Source organism: Coregonus lavaretus, assembly GCF_964263955.1.
Source record: "Coregonus lavaretus genome assembly, chromosome: 26".
In the NCBI taxonomy this organism is placed as follows: domain Eukaryota; kingdom Metazoa; phylum Chordata; class Actinopteri; order Salmoniformes; family Salmonidae; genus Coregonus; species Coregonus lavaretus.
The window spans coordinates 8,024,252-8,046,329 of record NC_140013.1 but is presented as its reverse complement, the minus strand read 5'-3'; the positions used below and the strand labels follow the sequence as shown (position 1 = coordinate 8,046,329).

The window sequence follows — 22,078 nt, the reverse complement described above, 5'->3', positions numbered from 1 at the left end:
AAAATGCCCTAGACTGACCAGGTGAATCCAGGTGAAAGCTATGATCCCTTATTGATATAACTTGTTTAATCCATTTCAATCAGTGTTGATGAAGGGGAGGATACCGGTTAAAGAAGGATTTTTAAGCCTTAAGACAATTGAGACATTTTGAGGATTGTGTATGTGTGCCATTCAGAGGGTGACGTGCCTTTGAACGGGGTATGATAGTAGGTGCCAGACACACCGGTTTGAGTGTGTCAAGAATGGTCCAACACCCAAAGGCCATCCAGCCAACTTGACACACCTGTGTGAAGCATTGGAGTCAACATGGGCCCGTATCCCTGTGGAATTCTTTCGACACCTTGTAGAGTCCATGCCCCGACGAATTGAGGCTGTTCTAAGGGCAAAAGGAGGTGCAACTCAATATTAGGAAGGTGTTCCTTACAATGTGTCTATACATCATCCTTTGTGATGTGTATGTACACATCCATTACCATTAATTGTGGTCCTCTGAAGCTCTGTTGGTAGACCATGATACTGGGTTTGATTCACGGGGCCACCCATATGTAAAATGCATGCGCGCATGACTAAGTCGCTTTGGATAAAAGCGTCTGCTAAATGGCATAGATTATAGTATTATTATATATTAATTAGAAATGTGAAATAAGATGCAAAGTCAACAAGTGAATATAAAAAAAAAGCATTTTTATTTCTAGAACTAACAGAGTACAATTCAGAGCCCACCCAGAGCAACACTGTGGTTCTCTACAGCACTGGTAACTATGTCATCATGTAACCATGGTGACTGACTACACATCCACCATCACCACACATCCATCTGTACACATGCTGACTCACACACACACACACATAGATACACACCACACCCATACAACGTGGTGACGGCACTCCTTAGACCCTGTGGAATGATAAGCGTTTTTTTTACAGCATTGCACAAAACATAAAGACAGACAGCAGGGGGAAAAGGCTGCAGAATCAGAGGTGGCACCACAGGTTCAAAAGTGGTGTGGCACTTTTTCCTAATCTCATGACCTGGTCAGATAAAACTCTGGGTCCTATTCATAGGCTATGGCAGGGTTCAACATTATCTCACTTGCCCGATCAGGCCAGTTGGCCAAAAATCAACTGTCCCGAACAGAATAAATGCATTGGGGTCATGCAGAGCCTATAGGTTGGCATGCTTTCTCACTATATGCAGCTATTAATAGGCTATTGGTTATTATATGTATTAAACATCTGTTTAATATTATTAAACATGGAGAATATTTTTTTTAAATCTCAAAATAGGACGCTTCCCCTTTAAGACAATTGCGTTCCAAAATATATTTTATAAACCAGGTGGTTCGAGCCCTGAATGCTGATTGGCTGACAAAACATTTATTTTTACTGCTCTAATTATGTTGGTAACCAGTTTATAATAGCAATAAGGCACCTCGGAGGATTGTGGTATATTGCCAATATATCACAGCTAAGGGCTGTATCCAGGCACTTTGCGTTGTGCATAAGAACAGCCCTTACCCGTGGTATATTGGCCATATACCACACCCCCTCTGGCCTTATTCCTTAATCAACCTGGCTAGTACAGTAAGCTAGCCAAGACGAATGCTAAAAAGCATATTTTTGTAGCTTTCTTTTTGCAGACTTTCACCAATAGCCAGCATATTGCTAGTATGTTCACTATTGAAGGTTTATCTTTGTAAATCACTTTCCCTAAAATAAATAAGCTCAGCGAGTAGATTTATAGTCACTTATTTTTGCTCAGGAAAACGGTTTTCAATGGTAGACTGTGACAGAGCAGGTAAATGTTGAACTGGAATGCAAGTAATAGTACTGGGGCAAATGCTGTCTCACCACAGGTTTTGAGGTGGCTCTGTGCAGTATAATAAGCATTGTTCTAGGGCAAGTCTTCATTGTCAGCCTCAAATGATGTTGGTTAAGACTGGATAATCAGAGAACTGATTCATGGCCTACGATAGGGGGTGTATCATTTCAAGACAGACAGTGAGGTTATGAAACCAAATCTTCAGAGAAAGGAGATGAATTGTTAAAGCTAGAATCCTTAGTTGCTACATACATTTTTGGACATATAAATTAATGAAACAGTACACCCATTGATTCTTGAAGAATATAACTTATAAATGCTCATCAGCTTAGCTCAACTGTTGTACCCCATCAGAACCCAAAATATAAGCTTGTTATACTCCAGTGTTTGCAAACAAACAGCCAATAACGCTTGCTTTGTATGTGTGTGTTAGCTAGCTAGCCAGACAGTTTGAGGAATGATTCTATACATTTTTTCAAATTAACTGCTAATATGCCAACATTCCATTCAAACAATGCAGTCAATCCACAGCCATACACTAGTTCAAATCAGTATTTCTATAACACAATTTCTGATGTATAACATGCCTTACATTTTTTCAAATTAACTGCTAATATGCCAACATTCCATTCAAACAATGCAGTCAATCCACAGCCATACACTAGTTCAAATCAGTATTTCTATAACACAATTTCTGATGTATAACATGCCTTACTCCCTGGCCAACATGGCTGCCATTTTGTCCCATTCTGGAACTTGGAGGGATTATGACATAGCCTCTCTAGTAATTTAATAGGATTTCTATGGCAACACCTCTCACAAATTATTTTAACATTGTAAAACTGTTGTGACAACAAGAGGCCTTCATTTGGACTGTGCAAAAACGTTGTGTGCTTGGCATGGATGCGAGCCCCTGACTGACTAACTGACTGAAATGACACAGTTTGGGATAAAAACAGCTACAGATTAGAAGCATTGAGCAGAGCCACAGTGTGTGTAATATTACAGAGAGTTCTTGTGTGAGAAAGGTCCTTTTTCCAGCAGTGGAACATCATTTAGGATTTAACTTAAATTTGGTACATCATACAGTACAGAGGATCTTGTGTGATAACTTTGGAATCTTCATCATCTACTGTCACAGAGTACAGAGATAATTAGTGCTGGCTACTTCATACACAGAGAAACATAATGCACATGTGGCTATGATACAGAAAACATGGAGATATTTGCCTTTTAAAGGCTGGCTACTGTTAAAAATATTTAAAAGACAGGAAGTCAGGGCCAGCTCTTCTGAACCAAAGCAGGATTCAAAGGATTCCAACCTAGAGTCCTTAAAAAAAAATACTGTCACGTTAAAATCTGAACAGCCTCTCTTCAAGCTCTCCTTTGCCCCCCCCAACCTGGATCTCTCAGTCTCTCTTAGAAAGAGAGAAGACACAAGGAGAGGAATCGTCTTTAAATGGAAGTCTAAAAAGGTCCTCTCCCCTCCTTTCTGCATGGGGGGGTCACGTATGGAGAAGCTGGATTGTTGGGTCAAACGGAGTGTCATCGATGACATAGCAGGGAACCATCTACATGAAGGACTCTTTCTCAGAGATGTGAGCCGCCGCCTTCTCGTCGGCCGCACCCATGTTCTTCTTCTCCTCGATGAGGGGCAAGTGCTCCGGCATGGCGGGCGTGTCATTCTCCATCTTCACCTCGCTTAGCTCCGCCCCCTCCTTGGGCTTGTCAGATCGGTCCACGTACCACTGCAGCAGCCCGGCTCCGAAGGCGTCGCCCTCCACGTTCAGAACGGTGCAGGTACGGTCACTGAAACAATGGTCCAATCACGGTTAAACCAGTCAAACCCAGGGTGATCACCGTATGCATAATTATGTCATGTCAATGCTATGTCAAACGGTCACGGATGCTATGACATTTATATGAGATGGATGAGCTGTTCCAATAGAACAGTAAACATGAGGTACTCACACGAGCCAGTCGACGGCGAGGATGAGGGAGATGTCGTTGGTGGGCAGTCCCACTGCCTCCAGGATGATGGCCAGTGTCAGCACACCCCCCGCAGGGATCCCTGCTGCTCCCACACTGGACGCTGTGGCTGTCACTCTGACAGAGGGGGCGGGACATGCAGAGAATTAGCCACTCAAGAGCACTGCGTTTCCTAATACTCAGCCTAGCAAGTTTGACCCAAGCTTTATACAAGTCTGTTTTGTATGCGTGTATACAGCTAATACATTTGAATTTGCTCCGCTTTACCCAACACAACTGCCCCTTAGAATCAAACTGAATTGAATCAAACAGACTAGAGAGAGCGTGACTCACAGGATGGTGAAGACTTGGATGAAGTTGAGTGGGATGTTGTTGAGCTGAGCGATGAAGACTGCAGCCACACACTGGAAGAGAGCTGCACCGTCCATGTTCACTGTGGCCCCGATGGGCAGGATGAAACGACTGATGTGCTTTGACACGCCATTCTTCTCCTCCACGCACTTCATCATCAGCGGCAGGGTGGCAGAGCTGAGAGAGAGTGAGTGAGCATGAGTGTGTGTGAGAGCGCTAGCCGTAAATGAACAAATACCTCATATATGCTCATCAGTTCTGACGTAATTACCAATGTTTCTCTTCTCTGTAACACTTTTGCACTGGGAACATGTTGTTACATAGCACTTGAATGATTGTATTTTAACTGCATAGTAATGGAGTTGAGCATTTTTGGTACGGTATAGAGCAACCTTGGTATAAGAGCAATTAAGGATTACCATCCTCTCTAGCATGGTGATCTAGTGACTGCAACAGTACCTGGAGCAGGTTCCAAAGGCTGTGGCAAGAGCAGTGAAGATGCCCCACAGGAAGGTGTAGGGGTTCTTGCGGGTGATGATAAAGTAGATGCCTGGCAGGACCAGCAGGCCGTGGATGGCATGGCCGATGATACAGCAGGCGATGTACTTGCCCAGGCTGGCAAACAACGTTCCCACGTCCTCCATCTCCACGATCTTCCCTGCCACCAAGAACATGATACCAAGGGGGGCATACCTGGAGAGAGAAGGAGGAGGGAGAGGTGGGTTGCCATTAGGAATTTGTAAAGACGCGGTCCAAAGTACAAATACAATTTAAAAAACAAATATGTATCAATATTACCACATATGAAGCAAGTACAAATACAACAACAATTAGTGACTTTGGATCCTTGAAAAATGCTATTTAAATACCATATTATTTTTATAACAATTACGAGATGATATGTGAAAGATAAACGCGGGGTGGCAAAACTCATATACATCATGCGTGTATCCTCTCTCACACCCAGATCTATTCCCTACAGTGCTGCTGGGCAAACGGCTCCCTTACCACATGATCCAGGACACCAGTACCATGGTGGCCTCGTTAAAGGAGTTGAAGAACTTGATGAGAATCTCTCCCTCCTCTCCTAGCTTCCTCAGGGCTACACCAAACACTATGGCAAACACCACCAGCCCTAGGATGTTCATACCGTCCTGGTCTGTGCCAAAGGGAACCTATATGCATACACAACGCAATAACTCAGGTCAGCGTGAGTGATGCATTTTAGACACGTTCAAACTGTCAACAGCAACAGATATTTGACAGTCAAATGTGACATCCTATATAGATTTCGAACTCATTTTGGCATTTAAGTCGATTCACCTTCTCAACTGTGATGTCGGGCAAGCCATTAGTGCCATTCTTGGTCACAAACTTGTAGCTGGTAGCATACTGCAGACAGAGAGGAAAATATTTCATTAGTACACGTATACAAATATAGGCAAAATGTCTTCTGTTTAACTAACAAATTATGTGGATTCCAAAAAAGCCTTAAAGGAACAATACACACAAAATAAAACTACATTTGGTATTTTTTTCGTTAGTCCACTGTTGATACAGTCCCAACACGTTTTGCACGTCAGCAATCAAGTTTTCTAGATATTTGACTTTCAAACAGCAAATTGTAACTTGCCACATCATCATGATGCGTTTTGCATCATGTGGCAAATTACAATTTGCTTTTTGAAAGTCCTGTATCTTGAAAACGTGATTGCTGACATGCAAACAAAATTGGGATTGTATCACCAGTGGACGAATGAAAAAAAAAATGCCATCAAATTGTTTGCGTGGATTATTCCTTTAAGTCTCAGTTTCTCTCTTTCTATTATATGTGTGGTACAAGAGGATACTCACAGACTGAAAGGCAGCAGACACCAAGTTGGAGGGGAAAATGTTTCTGTAAGAGAGAACAAGAGACACATTCAGTACACTACACAGGCACCAGCTGTGCTGACAGTGACGCTATGATGATCAGAAACCATGGCCACAGCTAGAAACCAAAATGGAGTGAAACATTCAGTCACTTCAGCTCTGAGGGACACAGGTGCCAATGCAGGTGTGAAACAGCCATGGTGAGGGCCCTGTATCCTTTAGTGTGCTACAAGGGGTAGAAGTTGCAACAAGACATTCATCTACGGTCAGGTTTGAGTTTCCCCCCCTTAATGGTTAAAGCTAGAATACTTAATTGAAACCATAATTAAGCTTTCTTCGCACCTCTGTTTATCTAAAAAGCTATGGGATGGGGCTGAAGAAATGTAAACACTCAGATTCATACAGAGCTATGGATGCAAGACCTGACCATTCACATAGCTTTAACGCTATTCAGTGTTTGTTTACATTTACGTTGTTTACAAACATTGGAGTAAAATAAGCGTATATTTTGGTACAACAGTTGAACTAAGCTAATGAGGCATTTATAAATTAACTTATATTATTCAAGAATCAATGGGTAAATACATTTTACATTTACATTTTAGTCATTTAGCAGACGCTCTTATCCAGAGCGACTTACAGTTAGTGCATACATTATTTTTTTTCATACCCCCTGTGGGAATCAAACCCACAACCCTGGCGTTGCAAACGCCATGCTCTATCAACTGAGCTACATCCCTGCCGGCCATTCCCTCCCCTACCCTGGACGACGCTGAGCCAATTGCGCGCCGCCCCATGGGTCTCCCGGTCGGCTACGACAGAGCCTGGATTCGAACCAGGATCTCTAGTGGCACAGCTAGCACTGCGATGCAGTGCCTTAGACCACTGCGCCACTCGGGTCTAATATACACTACCAGTGATGTTTGGACACACCAACTCATTCAAGGGTTTTTCTTTATTTTTACTATTTTTTACATTGTAGAATAATAGTGAAGACATCAAAATTATGAAATAACACATATGGAATCATGTAGTAACCAAAAAAAGTGTTAAACAAATCAAAACATATTTTATATTTGAGATTCTTCAAATAGCCACCCTTTGCCTTGATGACAGCTTTGCACACTCTTGGCATTCTCTCAACCAGCTTCATGAGGTAGTCACCTAAAATGCATTTCATTTACCAAGTTAATTTGTGGAATTTCTTTCCTTCTTAATGCATTTGAGCCAATCAGTTGTGTTGTGACAAGGTAGGGGTGGTACACAGAAGATAGCCCTATTTGGTAAAAGACTAAGTCCATATTATGGCAAGAACAGTTCAAATAAGCAAAGAGAAACAACAGTCCATCATTACTTTAAGACATGGTCAGTCAATACGGAACATTTCAAGAACTTTGAAAGTTCCTTCAAGTGCAGTCGCAAAAACCATCAAGCGCTATGATGAAACTGGCTCTCATGAACACCGCCACAGGAATGGAAGACCCAGTTACCTCTGCTGCAGAGGATAAGTTCATTAGAGTTACCAGCCTCAGAAATTGCAGCCCAAATAAATGCTTCACAGAGTTGAAGTAACAGACACATCTCAACATCAACTGTTCAGAGAAGACTGTGTGAATCAGGCCTTCATGGTTGAATTGATGCAAATAAACCACTACTAAATGACATCAATAAGAAGAAGAAGAGACTTGCTTGGGCCAAGAAACACGAGCAATGGACATTAGACCGGTGGAAATCCAAATTGGAGATTTTTGGTTCCAACCGCTGTGTCTTTGTGAGACGCGGTGTGGGTGAATGGATGATCTCCGCATGTGTATTTCCCACCGTAAAGCATGGACGAGGAGGTGTTATGGTGTGGGGGTGCTTTGCTGATGACACTGTCTGTGATTTATTTAGAATTCAAGGCACACTTAACCAGCATTGCTACCACAGCATTCTGCAGCGATACATCATCCCATCTGGTTTGGGCTTAGTGGGACTATAATTTGTTTTTCAACAGGACAATGACCCAACACACCTCCAGGCTGTGTAAGGGCTATTTTACCAAGAAGGAGAGTGATGGAGTGCTGCATCAGATTACCTGGCCTCCACAATCCCCTGACCTCAACCCAATTGAGATGGTTTGGGATGAGTTGGACCACAGAGTGAAGGAAAAGCAGCCAACAAGTGCTAAGCATACGTGGGAACTCCTTCAAGACTGTTGGAAAAGCATTCCAGGTGAAGCTGGTTAAGAGAATGCCAAGAGTGTGTGAAGCTGTCATCAAGGCAAAGGGTGGCTAGTTGAAGAATCTCAAATATAAAATATTGGTTACTACATGATTCCATATGTGTTATTTCATCGTTTTGATGTCTTCACTATTATTCTACAATGTAGAAAATAGTAAAAAAATTAAGAAAAACCCTTGAATGAGTAGGTGTATCCAAACTTTTGACTGGTGCTGTATATATCATTAATTTATCATTCCAAAAATGGAATTTGGGAAAGGTAAACTGATCCTAGGTCTGATACTAAAGGTAACATCCCACGGGATACAACCACTAACTGAACTCCTTGTTCTAACTTCTAAGCTATCTTTCCAGGATTTCTTTATGCTAACTTGGCGCCTATACCCTTGGGCACCGAGGCCTCACGAGGGAGCCAACCATGAGTTCTGTCCTGTGGAAATATTGGGAAGCATTTCAGTGTGTTAATCCTCCAACTGCCCACAAAACTGCTGCTGCTGGGATTTCAGGCCCAAACCCAGACCTCCCTGAGAGGGGTGGGCAGATTACTGCTCTACAATACAGTACACACACACACACCAGTGGAGTTACTGTATCACCCCTGCCACCACCCCTCAACATAGAGAACTCTCCTCAGAGCACTAGGCCACCCCCACCCCTCACTCTTAGTCAACCTACATACGGATTTAGAGTAATAAGGGATTAACTTCTTTCATGTTTTTATCCTACATCTCTTTCTGACCTGAATACATACGTGACAGGAAACTATGCATTGTGGGATTAAATGGTCACACCATGTGACTGAGGATAGAATGACTTAAGGTAGAAGTTGCCCTTAAACCACATTTCTAGGAAGGTGACCTGTATCAGTCTAACAAACCTTGTCAATTCAAAACCCTCCATTCACATGGTTGTTGCAGGACTTGGTCAAACAGGGAACGTAAATGCCCTCTCTAGAACCCTCTCTCACTCTGGCTGAGACAGAAGGTTCCACAGAAACAGGAAGCAGTGACGTTAATGTGGGTGTCAGATTTCACCGGACGCTCCGAGCAGTACAACCGTCTGCCTGCCCAAAACTCGCTGGACACTGGCCACATATCCCTGTTTAGATTAAATACCCGGGTGACTCCACCTACCCCCCCTATTTTTACTTCCTGATATGCCGTGTCATGACAACCCAATGCCACCACGCCCATTAAAGCTAAATTAAACCGGCTAGACGCTGGAACATTGGGTGATGGTTGGAATAAACCGACGGAAAAAGAGAACGCAAATTGGACTGCACATGTAGGCCTATTAAACCCACACTGACATGTACAGACACACCCTAAAACAGAACACACAAACATTCTGTGTGGCAGTATCTATGCCAAAGACCCAAGGAAAAGTAGACAAACTACTGTGAATGTGCAACGGCACTCATTTAAATAGTAACCCCTCTCTGTCAGGGTCCAGTTTTGGCATGCAGTCTGTGCGTTCATCCATCCATGCACCTCCATTTGTCATATTACTGTAAAAATGTGCAGTTGACATTTTGCCATCAATGCTGTGAACACGCTTGTGTAATAGCAGGTTGGTACTGTATTTAGATTTTAGATTTACATTCCCATGGTGTTTGAGTAATGAGCGAAGGGGCTGGTAAAACAGCATAAATACACACAACACAGCCTGCCTGATCTTCTGGGTACACGTGAAGTGTGGTGGTGGATGTGTTGTGTTTACACCCTTCAGTAGACCTCTTCAGTGTTGTTGACACCTCACTTTCATGTCCCCGCGTCCACCTGAGATCGCCTCTACCTGGTCAAACCGAATCTTCGACTGCTTGTTAAAGGTGGCAACCATAGCAGCAGTACCTTGTATTTATTTGCATACCAGTATGAATACGCTCCCGTCCTGGTCCTCTCTTTAGACCAATGAGAACCCATGGGTTCCTCCTGGCTGTATGTGGCTAACTGATGCAGATAGTAGACATCTTCTCCATTTCGGTCACTCCTGACATACTGCTTAGGTAGGTGAGCCAAATGCCACAGAGACAGAGAGAGACAGAGCTGTAGAGGCATGTCACAGGAGGGGGGCAGGTCAGAGAGGGTGGCTGATGCAACACACCTGATACTTTACCTCCGCCTTTCTTTGTTCCTGCCGACCCATTATTTTGTCCCGAAGCGTTTTAAATTACTTGCCTCCCATTCCAACCGAGTGAATAATAGTACCGCCCATCTCTCTAGCTCTTAATGCCATCTACGTATAACAGCTATGGTCCATTGTCCTGTACGTTTGTCTCTGTGTTTAGTCTCAGGGTCAGACTAATAAGTCAAAAGGGACAGACAATGACTTGCAGGTAGGTCAGTAAGAGCGAAGGGCATCCTTTTAACTGAAGACCAACACTACCAGTCATTTATGTAAATGAGCAAATGGATGAAAGCCAGATGGAGATAAGCAGTGGAGGCTGCTGAAGGGAGGACGGGCTCGTGGTAATGGCTGGAACGGAGCGAATGGCATCAAACACCTGGAAACCATGTGTTTGATGCCATTCCACCGATTCCGCTCCAGCCATTACCACGAACCCGTCCTCTGCAATGAAGGTGCCACCAACCTCTTGTGGAGATAAGATCAGCAAAGTATACAAGGATGTGAAGGGGAGGGAGGGGATATTTGGGAAATGTGATGCCTTGTCCCTCTTCAGTTGGTTTACCTTTATTTAACCTATTGACTGGTTTAAGCCAGTAAGTTATTGAGGTCATTTGTAACTATGAGAACCTGCCACAACTTTTGGGGATATTGTGTTAGTATGTATGCGAGAGAACGGAGAGAGAGAGGAGGGAGCGAAAGACAGTGTGTGCGAGCGTGCTCCTTGTTTCCGCTGTAGTGAACCGCTCCTCGGCCGGCCGCTGCTGTTGCCAAAACGGGACCCCGACAGAGAGCGGTCGCTTTAATGAGCCACATGAGTCACGAACCGTCATCCTTTGTGGCCTTTCTGTGTGTCCTCCCGAGACTGACAACCTTTCTCATTGATTCCCTGCCAAGAGCCACGCGCATCCAAGAAAGACTTATTCGATTTTTTAAAAGATCAAAATAGAGCACAATGCATTATAAACAAGTGGATTCCTTATGCGTTGGATTTGGAAGGAGAGACCACCCTGTTGCAACTTGTAGATCGTATTATGCAAGAGCGAGTTACTAAATCATAATGACAACTATAGGTGAAGGAATTACAATCCGTTTATAGAAGGATTAGGAATTAAACCATATTCATTACCCCCACCGGTGTAATCTGGCTTTAACAGTTTGAAGTGTATTTAAGACGTTTTCCTGGAATGGGACCTAGGGGTCTAGACTAGCTGGAGGCTGAGAGGGATTTTGGAAAGTAGCCTATGACTTTCACCATCACAATGAATTTTGAGGTTTAGAGGTCACCCATATTGCTGACCAGGAGGAACAGAGCAACTGACTGACAAAAGAAAAAGAGTGTGTCATTTATAAACGATTTAAAGGTTGAGTATGGGGCGGTGTTTTTGGCTGCTTCCCTTTGCCAGATAGAGAAAAACAGTCAATCTGCCTTGCTAGCGAATTGATTTACAAGAAGTAAGTTGTTTGTGGAAACGGGCATCAATCTATACTAGGCTACATCACAAGGAGTGTGGAGACTGGCTGCATGGCTTCAATTTAGTGACACTACAGGTGCTTCTCTTTATAAACCCAAAGAAACAGACATAGGCCTAATTTAGGTTGCGTGAAGAATGGGCCTCCAAATGAATGTAAATAACCTGAGCGAGGCTTTTTTTATGGTGAAAAGTCGAGAGAGCACACCATAAACAATAACTTCTCTGTAGATGGAGCATGGTCTAGTCAAGTTTCTAATCCTACTGAAAACACAGGGTCCTTTAGTTTGGTTCAAGCCCTGGAGAATAGTCTAAATGATTGGCAAGATGTTTAGGTTTTAAAACTCCTAACTAGTAGGCCTAATCTTGCCTAATGACCCGATTTAGGACAGAGCGGTGGGCAGGGGGGAGTTTGGTCACATGGTTGCCAGCTCCTTGTGGTAGCATGACTCCCCTCGCCTCACCTATGATGTGTCTGTGATGCTGGAATTTTGTGACATGTGCACGAAGGACGTTTTGGCAGTGGAGTATTTCCTGTCAACAGTCACTGTCAGGGGTAACTATGTAACGCAACTTGATGCTATGGAACATCAGTGTACTGAGATGGTTTACAACACCCAAGGTCCAGTAAATAGTTTGTTTTATGATATCCGTTATATTGTAGTAAGGGCTCACGGCAGAATGCCACTGACTGTGCCACATTTCTAGTATATTTTGAGTACTGTATGTGCCAACAGGAGGCATTGGTGACCAACTGTTCACCACTTCCTTTCTAAATCCAACCGCATGGTGAGGTTTCATTGAGAGTGTGTATAAATAGGATCAATGTCAGTATGAATGTACAGTATATTAAATTAGTAAGAAGGATGGTTTGTTTCTGAATCAAGGCTCAGTTTGGCATAGCCATGGTCATCCTTTAGATAAATGGAAATACAAGGGGAGCAGCTAGAGACACACACATTCCCCCACTACCTCCTTTTTGTTCATTTAGAAGAGATGATGCTATCCCGGCCAGTCAAAATGACTTTGCTCATTGCATTTTGCTTGAGAGGCTTTTAGGGAATCAAAGCAGTAGAAGTGTACACTGTAATAGAACTAATCTAACCACTTAAAACTAGAATACACAACCATAATAAAGGAATGCTAATCATTTTGCCCACTGATTTGGTTTGCACTTCCATATAACTTTCATTGCCTGGCAATACAGAGGTAACATAGGACAATCGGTTGCAATGACTAAATTGACATGTATTTCTTAGTAAATGTGTCACCCCTAGTAAATGGACAAACTTATTCTGATTGTAGGGTGTTTTGTTGGAGCACTGAGGTTGTCACATTTGTTAGGAAAGTGTGCTGCAAGCAATGACCATGCAATCATTTCGTTGGACAATGCTGTCTGAGACTTGTTAAAAGTCTGCCAAAGTGTGGCAAACAAAGAAAGAACGGAATGTTCAAGATATCTTTCCTCATCTGTGCCTAAAAACACGTGGCTGGAACGAAATGTAATGCCCATTTTTGGAAATACAAGAGTCTATCCCAGAAAGAAAGGGGCCAGCCCTAAAGCTACTCAGAACTACGACGAACGTTTCCTACACGTGTATTGGTACTAAGCACATACATGTGTTACATAATATCGCGTATGTAGGCTAAACAGGTTGTAATTTTCTGATGATAGAGGGTTGGCATGACAAGAGGGGACAGCTCAAGACACCACCTGTCGTTGGACACTGAACACACATCGCGTATTAACGGGCTGCATCTTGAGCTGATGCAACTACTCCCCTATGTTACAGCAAGAGGCATTCATTGCTAGCACTACTGTAGATCCTTAGCACATCAAATCACATTGTATTTGTCACATGCGCCGAATACAACAGGTGTGACCATTAAATGCTTATTTACAAGCCCTTAACCAACAATGCTGTTCAAGAAATATATTTAAGAAAATATTTACTAAATAAAATAAAGTAAAAATAAAAAGTAACAATAAAAGTATATTACAACAACAACCTTCTCAACGGTCTCGCTATCATGGCACTGTGTGTGGACTTGACCTAGGCATGCGACCTTTTTCCTGGGCGCACCGCAAAGGGAACCCCGGCCGGTTGGGTTAACTGTGCCTTTAATTAAATTGGATGGCGCGGATGTCGCCAACAACCACAGAAAGCAGGGCTGTCAGTACCCCTTTCAAAGTTTCAAGAGACCTTATTTGTATTGACCCAGCAAGATAGCACTGACTGTAAACATTTTCAAGACAATACAAGTGCATTCAGACTGCTTTGCTCGGTTTTCTAATTCATATGTGGGAAGTTATGCCTAATTTGGGGGGAACAACGCAATATCCAAAGGAGCCCCGCTCATATTCAAACAGTGGGCTCATTAGCTTGCTGATGGTCTGCCACGTTTGAGCACTTCTGTCATTGTGACAAATAAGGATGGGGACAAAACAAGGCACGCGCGCTGCCACTTCAGTGAACGACCCACAAATGGCTAGATGCCACATCAGCCTGTCTGCCCATTTTTCTTAGCCTAAGTCACCACCCCTGCCAGACATTTGAATCTCACCTGATCAGGTCCAAGAAGGAGTCCACCACTTCTTTGGCCTGGGGCAGCTCACCGTCACCGGACAAAATCGGCTTGGAGCCGGTGTTTGATCCGGGGGAGATGATGAACGCCATGATCACCCCGATGGCTGACGCAATTAAAGTGGTGACCAAAAAGAAAAGCATCGCCCAGCCGCCCAGCTTGCCCAGTGCTTTGGGGTCGATGCTGGCCGCCCCAGACACCAGACTGCACACGACCAGGGGGATGATGATCATCTTCAGCAGCCGGATGAGCAGCTCGCCAGGGAAGCCCACGTAGAGGATCTGTGTCCTGCTCAGCTCCATGTGGCGCACACCAAGTCCGATGAACACCCCGATGATCACCCCGGCCACGGTGAGAATCACCAGCAAGTTGGCCATGACAAGCCTCTTGATTTTCTCCGCCGTTGTCTCGTTGGAACACTTCTTGTGGCCGAGTCCGTTGGCTACCTGCTCATCGAGATGCGCCTCTCCGTTGGATGCCTTCCCCTCAATGTCAATTTTTTCTGCCATTGTGTACCTTAAAACCTAAACGAAATAGTTATGTGGAGAAAATGTTAGTTTGTTTCCCTATAGGATCTTGTTGGTGTAGCTGTTGGAGATAGTAGTGGGCTTTTATTTTAGCGAAATGACCCCCGTTGTCCGTGAGTTCCTGTGCCTCTCAGCCAGTAATATATAGCCCAAAAGACGCGCTGGTAAGAACGTCCCACAGGGGGCGGGCTCATGGAGGTGGGTGGCCAATCAGAACCAATCAGTCAATTTTATCCAGAAAAATCAACGTTTCATATCGTGGTGTCCATGTACTGTATTGACAATGACACAATAACGCGATATCACATTTCCAGCATGGCCGACAACCAGACCTCCCTTTCCCGCCATAGGAAGCAAAAAGGTAATTAATAAATAATAAGTTAGCATTGCATTTGCAGCACCTTAATTAATAAAAACATTTCAAACGTAAAACGTCAACTCTGAACGAGCTCCGGCAACTCGTGGCCCAGCTGGCTGCTGGCTCACGTGATTAGACAACAACCCCCACAATGCTAGCCAGCGGGCTTGTTGCAGGTAGACACGGGGTGCGTTCATTGCTAGGCTTCGGTTGCAGGTCTACACGGGTGCGTTCCAGATGGATTTTTTTTTTTTTGGGGGGGGGGGGGGGGGGGGGGGGTAGATCAGCTTTAATATTGTAGATAGATTGTAACTTCCATCAATGTAAATGTTTGCATCACCCATATGTTTTTTTTCTTCTCGCAAATATATATATACAGTGGGGAGAACAAGTATTTGATACACTGCCGATTTTGCAGGTTTTCCTACTTACAAAGCATGTAGAGGTCTGTAATTTTTATCATAGGTACCCTTCAACTGTGAGAAACGGAATCTAAAACAAAAATCCAGAAAATCACATTGTATGATTTTTAAGTAATTAATTTGCATTTTATTGCATGACATAAGTATTTGATACATCAGAAAAGCAGAACTTAATATTTGGTACAGAAACCTTTGTTTGCAATTACAGAGATCATACGTTTCCTGTAGGTCTTGACCAGGTTTGCACACACTGCAGCAGGGATTTTGGCCCACTCCTCCATACAGACCTTCTCCAGATCCTTCAGGTTTCGGGGCTGTCGCTGGGCCATACGGACTTTCGGCTCCCTCCAAAGATTTTCTATTGGGTTCAGGCCTGGAGACTGGCTAGGCCATTCCAGGACCTTGAGATGCTTCTTACGGAGCCACTCCTTAGTTGCCCTGGCTGTGTGTTTCGGGTCGTTGTCATGCTGGAAGACCCAGCCACGACCCATCTTCAATGCTCTTACTGAGGGAAGGAGGTTGTTGGCCAAGATCTCGCGATACATGGCCCCATCCATCCTCCCCTCAATACGGTGCAGTCATCCTGTCCCCTTTGTAGAAAAGCATCCCCAAAGAATGATGTTTCCACCTCCATGCTTCACGGTTGGGATGGTGTTCTTGGGGTTGTACTCATCCTTCTTCTTCCTCCAAACACGGCGAGTGGAGTTTAGACCAAAAAGCTCTATTTTTGTCTCATCAGACCACATGACCTTCTCCCATTCCTCCTCTGGATCATCTAGATGGTCATTGGCAAACTTCAGACGGGCCTGGACATGCGCTGGCTTGAGCAGGGGGACCTTGCGTGCGCTGCAGGATTTTAATCCATGATGGCGTAGTGTGTTACTAATGGTTTTCTTTGAGACTGTGGTCCCAGCTCTCTTCAGGTCATTGACCAGGTCCTGCCGTGTAGTTCTGGGCTGATCCCTCACCTTCCTCATGATCATTGATGCCCCACGAGGTGAGATCTTGCATGGAGTCCCAGACCAAGGGTGATTGACCATCATCTTGAACTTCTTCCATTTTCTAATAATTGCGCCAACAGTTGTTGCCTTCTCACCAAGCTGCTTGCCTATTGTCCTGTAGCCCATCCCAGCCTTGTGCAGGTCTACAATTTTATCCCTGATGTCCTTACACAGCTCTCTGGTCTTGGCCATTGTGGAGAGGTTGGAGTCTGTTTGATTGAGTGTGTGGACAGGTGTCTTTTATACAGGTAACGAGTTCAAACAGGTGCAGTTAATACAGGTAATGAGTGGAGAACAGGAGGGCTCTTGCTGGTTGGTAGGTGATCAAATACTTATGTCATGCAATAAAATGCAAATTAATTACTTAAAAATCATACAATGTGATTTTCTGGATTTTTGTTTTAGATTCCGTCTCTCACAGTTGAAGTGTACCTATGATAAAAATTACAGACCTCTACATGCTTTGTAAGTAGGAAAACCTGCAAAATCGGCAGTGTATCAAATACTTGTTCTCCCCACTGTATACTTTTTCCAACATACCTATACACATACATACATATAAATACATATACATACATATATATATTCTTAAAATATATATATTTCCCATTATTACTTTCTAACCCCACCACCCCTTCCCTAATTGGAGTAGACTAGTGAACAACAACGCTTAGGCCTCTACTTCCAGCTTATGTAGTTGAAGTCGGAAGTTTACATACACCTTAGCCAAATACATTTAAACTCAGTTTTTCACAATTCCTGACATTTAATCCTAGTACAAATTCCCTGCCTTAGGTCAGTTAGGATCACCACTTTATTTTAAGAATGTTAAATGTTAGAATAATAGTAGAGAGAGATTTATTTCATCTTTTATTTCTTTCATCACATCCCCAGTGGATCAGAAGTTTACATACACTCAATTAGTATTTGGTAGCATTGCCTTTAAATTGTTTAACTTGGGTCAAACGTTTCGGGTAGCCTTCCACAAGCTTCCCACAATAAGTTGGGTGAATTTTGGCCCATTCCTCCAAGCTTTAACTTCCTGACTGATGTCTTGAGATGTTGCTTCAATTACTCCCAAGGATGAACCAGACTTGTGGAGGTCTACAATTGTTTTTCTGAGGTCTTGGCTGATTTCTTTTGATTTTCCCATGATGTCAACCAAAGAGGCACTGAGTTTGAAGGTAGGCCTTGAAATACATCCACAGATACACCTCCAATTGACTCAAATTATGTCAATTAGCTTATCAGAAGCTTTTAATGCCATGACATCATTTTCTGGAATTTTCCAAGCTGTTTAAAGGCACAGTCAACTTAGTGTAGGTAAACTTCTGACCCACTGGAATTGTGATACAGTGAATTATAAGTGAAATAATCTGTCTGTAAACAATTGTTGGAAAAATTACTTGTGTCATGCACAAAGTAGATGTCCTAAACGACTTGCCAAAATGATCGTTTGTTAACAAGAAATTTGTGGAGTGGTAGAAAAACTAGTTTTAATGACTCCAACCTAAGTGTATGTAAACTTCCAACTTTAATTGTACATACTATATACATTTTATGGACGCAGTCAATTTTACAATAATTCTATTTTGTTTGTTTTTACTCCTGAACTTCCTCTACCCTCAACCTCTCCGATCATTTTCATGATGTCTTCATTGCTTCTTAATTTATGGGTGTATTACAACATTTGGATAGTTAACATAACAGAATAGCATAATTAGTTCAGATTATTTGATGATTTATTGGCCCCTACTTTTTGTTTGTTTGTTGTACAAATCCCAAATCACTATTGGAGGGCTTACCACCTCTGTTCCTGTAGAGCTACCATCCTGTAGGTTTTCGCTCCAAACCCAGTAGTAACTTAACGTGATTCAGCTTATCAACCAGTTAGTTAGGTGCGCTAGAAAAGGGTTGGAAGAAAAACCTACACTCCCATTCAAACCCAGAATCCTATACTGGATTTCTCAAGATTTCCAACACGATTCAACGAGGCAAGATTTGGAAGGATGGCCACACGAGGCTAGTGTTGAACATATCAGCTAACCACATATTGGGGGTGTTTCTGCCTGATTACGTTGAAGACATTGCTTTGCATCAACCAATGGTTGTGCGCCACGTCATCGACTGTCAGGCATTACATTGCTATATCATATGATGTGTTTAGCTGATATGTTAAACACCTATCCAAGCTTTGTGAGATCTGGCAGCCGTCTGCAATGTAGTCAAGCAGGAATGCGACCCAAATGATATAGCGGTATAGCAATCTAATGCCCGACTGCGCAGTCGATGACGTGGCATGCAAATGACGTGCTATGCAACTATTGGTTGATGCAATGCATTATCTGCAATTTGGTCAGGGCCTGGAACATGACCCTCAACTAGCTGAATCAGGTATGTTAGGTTCGGGTTGGACTGAAAACCCACAAGAGGGTAAATCTCCAGGAAGAGGGTTAGGTAGCTCTGTTGTAACCTATGTACAGTGAGGGAAAAAAGTATTTGATCCCCTGCTGATTTTGTACGTTTGCCCACTGACAAAGACATGATCAGTCTATAATTTTAATGGTAGGTTTATTTGAACAGTGAGAGACAGAATAACAACAAAAAAATCCAGAAAAACGCATGTAAAAAATGTTATAAATTGATTTGCATTTTAATGAGGGAAATAAGTATTTGACCCCTCTGCAAAACATGACTTAGTACTTGGTGGCAAAACCCTTGTTGGCAATCACAGAGGTCAGACGTTTCTTGTAGTTGGCCACCAGGTTTGCACACATCTCAGGAGGGATTTTGTCCCACTCCTCTTTGCAGATCTTCTCCAAGTCAGTAAGGTTTCGAGGCTGACGTTTGGCAACTCGAACCTTCAGCTCCCTCCACAGATTTTCTATGGGATTAAGGTCTGGAGACTGGCTAGGCCACTCCAGGACCTTAATGTGCTTCTTCTCGAGTCACTCCTTTGTTGCCTTGGCCATATGTTTTGGGTCATTGTCATGCTGGAATACCCCATCCACGACCCATTTTCAATGCCCTGGCTGAGGGAAGGAGGTTCTCACCCAAGATTTGACGGTACATGGCCCCATCCATCGTCCCTTTGATGCGGTGAAGTTGTCCTGTCCCCTTAGCAGAAAAGCACCCCCAAAGCATAATGTTTCCACCTCCATGTTTGACGGTGGGGATGGTGTTCTTGGGGTCATAGGCATCCTTCCTCCTTCTCCAAACACGGCAAGTTGAGTTGATGCCAAAGAGCTTGATTTTGGTCTCATCTGACCACAACACTTTCACCCAGTTCTCCTCTGAATCATTCAGATGTTCATTGGCAAACTTCAGACGGGCCTGTATATGTGCTTTCTTGAGCAGGGGGACCTTGCGGGCGCTGCAGGATTTCAGTACTTCACGGCGTAGTGTGTTACCAATTGTTTTCTTGGTGACTATGGTCCCAGCTGCCTTGAGATCATTGACAAGATCCTCCCGTGTAGTTCTGGGCTGATTCCTCACCGTTCTCGTGATCATAGCAACTCCACGAGGTGAGATCTTGCATGGAGCCCCAGGCCGAGGGAGATTGACAGTTATTTTGTGTTTCTTCCATTTGCGAATAATCGCACCAACTGTTGTCACCGTCTCACCAAGCTGTTTGGCGATGGTCTTGTAGCCCATTCCAGCCTTGTGTAGGTCTACAATCTTGTCCCTGACATCCTTGGAGAGCTCTTTGGTCTTGGCCATGGTGGAGAGTTTGTAATCTGATTGATTGATTGCTTCTGTGGACAGGTGTCTTTTATACAGGTAACAAACTGAGATTAGGAGCACTCCCTTTAATAGTGTGCTCCTAATCTCAGCTAGTTACCTGTATAAAAGACACCTGGGAGCCAGAAATCTGTCTGATTGAGAGGGGGTCAAATACTTATTTCCCTCATTAAAATGCAAATCAATTTATAAAATTTTTGACATGCATTATTCTGGATTTTGTTGTTGTTATTCTGTCTCTCACTGTTCAAATAAACCTACCATTAAAATTATAGACGGATCATTTCTTTCTCAGTGGGCAAACGTACAAAATCAGCAGGGGATCAAATACTTTTTTCCCTCACTGTAAGTACTAGGTTGTATTTATTGGTTTTGACCGTAGCAAAACTCCCTTGCAATGAAAAACAAGTGTTTCTTATAGGACAAGTTCAGGTAGTCCCTTGCAGTTTCAGTCAATTTTCATTATGTTTGGTGCCTAGTGAATATGACCCTGTACTGCCTGCAACCAAGTCCCAGGCTTTTGTGGGCACACTGCCCCACGACGGCTCATTTGCAGTTCTATAGTTTCAGTTTTGTTTTTATGTAGAGAGCAGTCTCGCGCATTGGTTGTTGACCGATGGCCGACCCAGATTGTACGAATTCAGAAAGACTGCTACTGCTCACAGGAAAGATCAAAAGGAATAATATGACGGACTGGTCGTGGTCTCCCATCTCGTGTAGTGTCTTTAGATTGTTCTGTTACACTGGTCGCAGCAATACTCTTTATTGCCACACAATCAGAGTTGGTGGTCATTGCTTTTGGTACAGCATGATAGGCAAAAACTCTCACACTTTTTTAGATTTAATTTATTAGTAGACAAGTAGAACATGTTAAGGCACAGTGTGAATTGCATTGACTCTTGAATTGCAAGAGACAAAACAATATAGAACAGCCAGGAAAATAACCTCTCCCTCAACTTCAACAAAACGAAAGAGATGATCGACTTCAGGAGACAGCAGAGGGAGCACGCCCCCATCCACATCGACGAGACCGCAGTGGAGAAGGTGTTAAGCTTCAATTTCCTCACATCACTGACAATCTGAAATGGTCCACCCACACAGTCAATGAGGTGAAGAAGGCACAAGAGCACCTCTTCAACCTCAGGAGGCTGAAGAAATTTGGCTTGGCCCCTGAGACCATCACAAACTTCTACAGATGCACCATTGAGAGCGTCCTGTCAGGCTGTATCACCACCTGGTACGGCAACTGCACCGCCCACAACCGCAGGGCTCTCCAGAAGTTGGTGCGGTCTGCCCAACGCATCACCGGGGGCACACTGCCTGCCCTCCAGGACACCTACAGCACCCGATGTCACAGGAATGCCAAAAAGATCATCAAGGACATCAACCACCCGAGCCACGGCCTGTTTACCCCACTATCATCCAGAAGGTGAGGTCAGTACAGGTGAATCAAAGCTGGGACCAAGAGACTGAAAAATGCCATCAGACTGTTAAATAGCCATCACTAGCCGGCCTCCACCCAGTACCCTACCCTTAACTTAGTCACTGTCATTAGCCGGCTACCACCCGGTTACTCAACCCTGCACCTTA

The 22,078-nt window shown here is 43.6% G+C and overlaps 1 protein-coding gene across 1 annotated transcript; it reads right to left on the bottom strand.

The window, feature by feature from the left end:
* Positions 1-667: 667 nt before the first annotated feature.
* LOC311102181 (neutral amino acid transporter B(0)-like) lies at positions 668-15,081 on the bottom strand. Its single transcript, XM_084143430.1, has 8 exons — positions 14,419-15,081; positions 6,017-6,059; positions 5,486-5,554; positions 5,171-5,337; positions 4,622-4,855; positions 4,145-4,339; positions 3,794-3,928; positions 668-3,631 (listed from the first exon to the last, which is right to left on the bottom strand). Exons 1-8 carry the CDS (start codon positions 14,946-14,948, stop codon positions 3,394-3,396), a joined length of 1,611 nt encoding a protein of 536 aa, XP_083999556.1. The 5' UTR covers positions 14,949-15,081; the 3' UTR covers positions 668-3,393.
* Positions 15,082-22,078: the final 6,997 nt, after the last annotated feature.

What these genes read in the sequence shown, in the direction of transcription:
- LOC311102181 (XM_084143430.1), bottom strand. Translation starts at nt 14,948, where the DNA reads ATGGCAGAAAAAATTGACATTGAGGGGAAGGCATCCAACGGAGAGGCG. An exon ending in ATCCAAGTCTTCACCATCCT is followed by an intron (nt 3,929 to 4,144) that starts GTGAGTCACGCT and finishes CCCCTCTGTCAG; the next exon opens with AGTGACAGCCACAGCGTCCA. An exon ending in CTCGCCGTCGACTGGCTCGT is followed by an intron (nt 3,632 to 3,793) that starts GTGAGTACCTCA and finishes CCATTGTTTCAG; the next exon opens with TGACCGTACCTGCACCGTTC.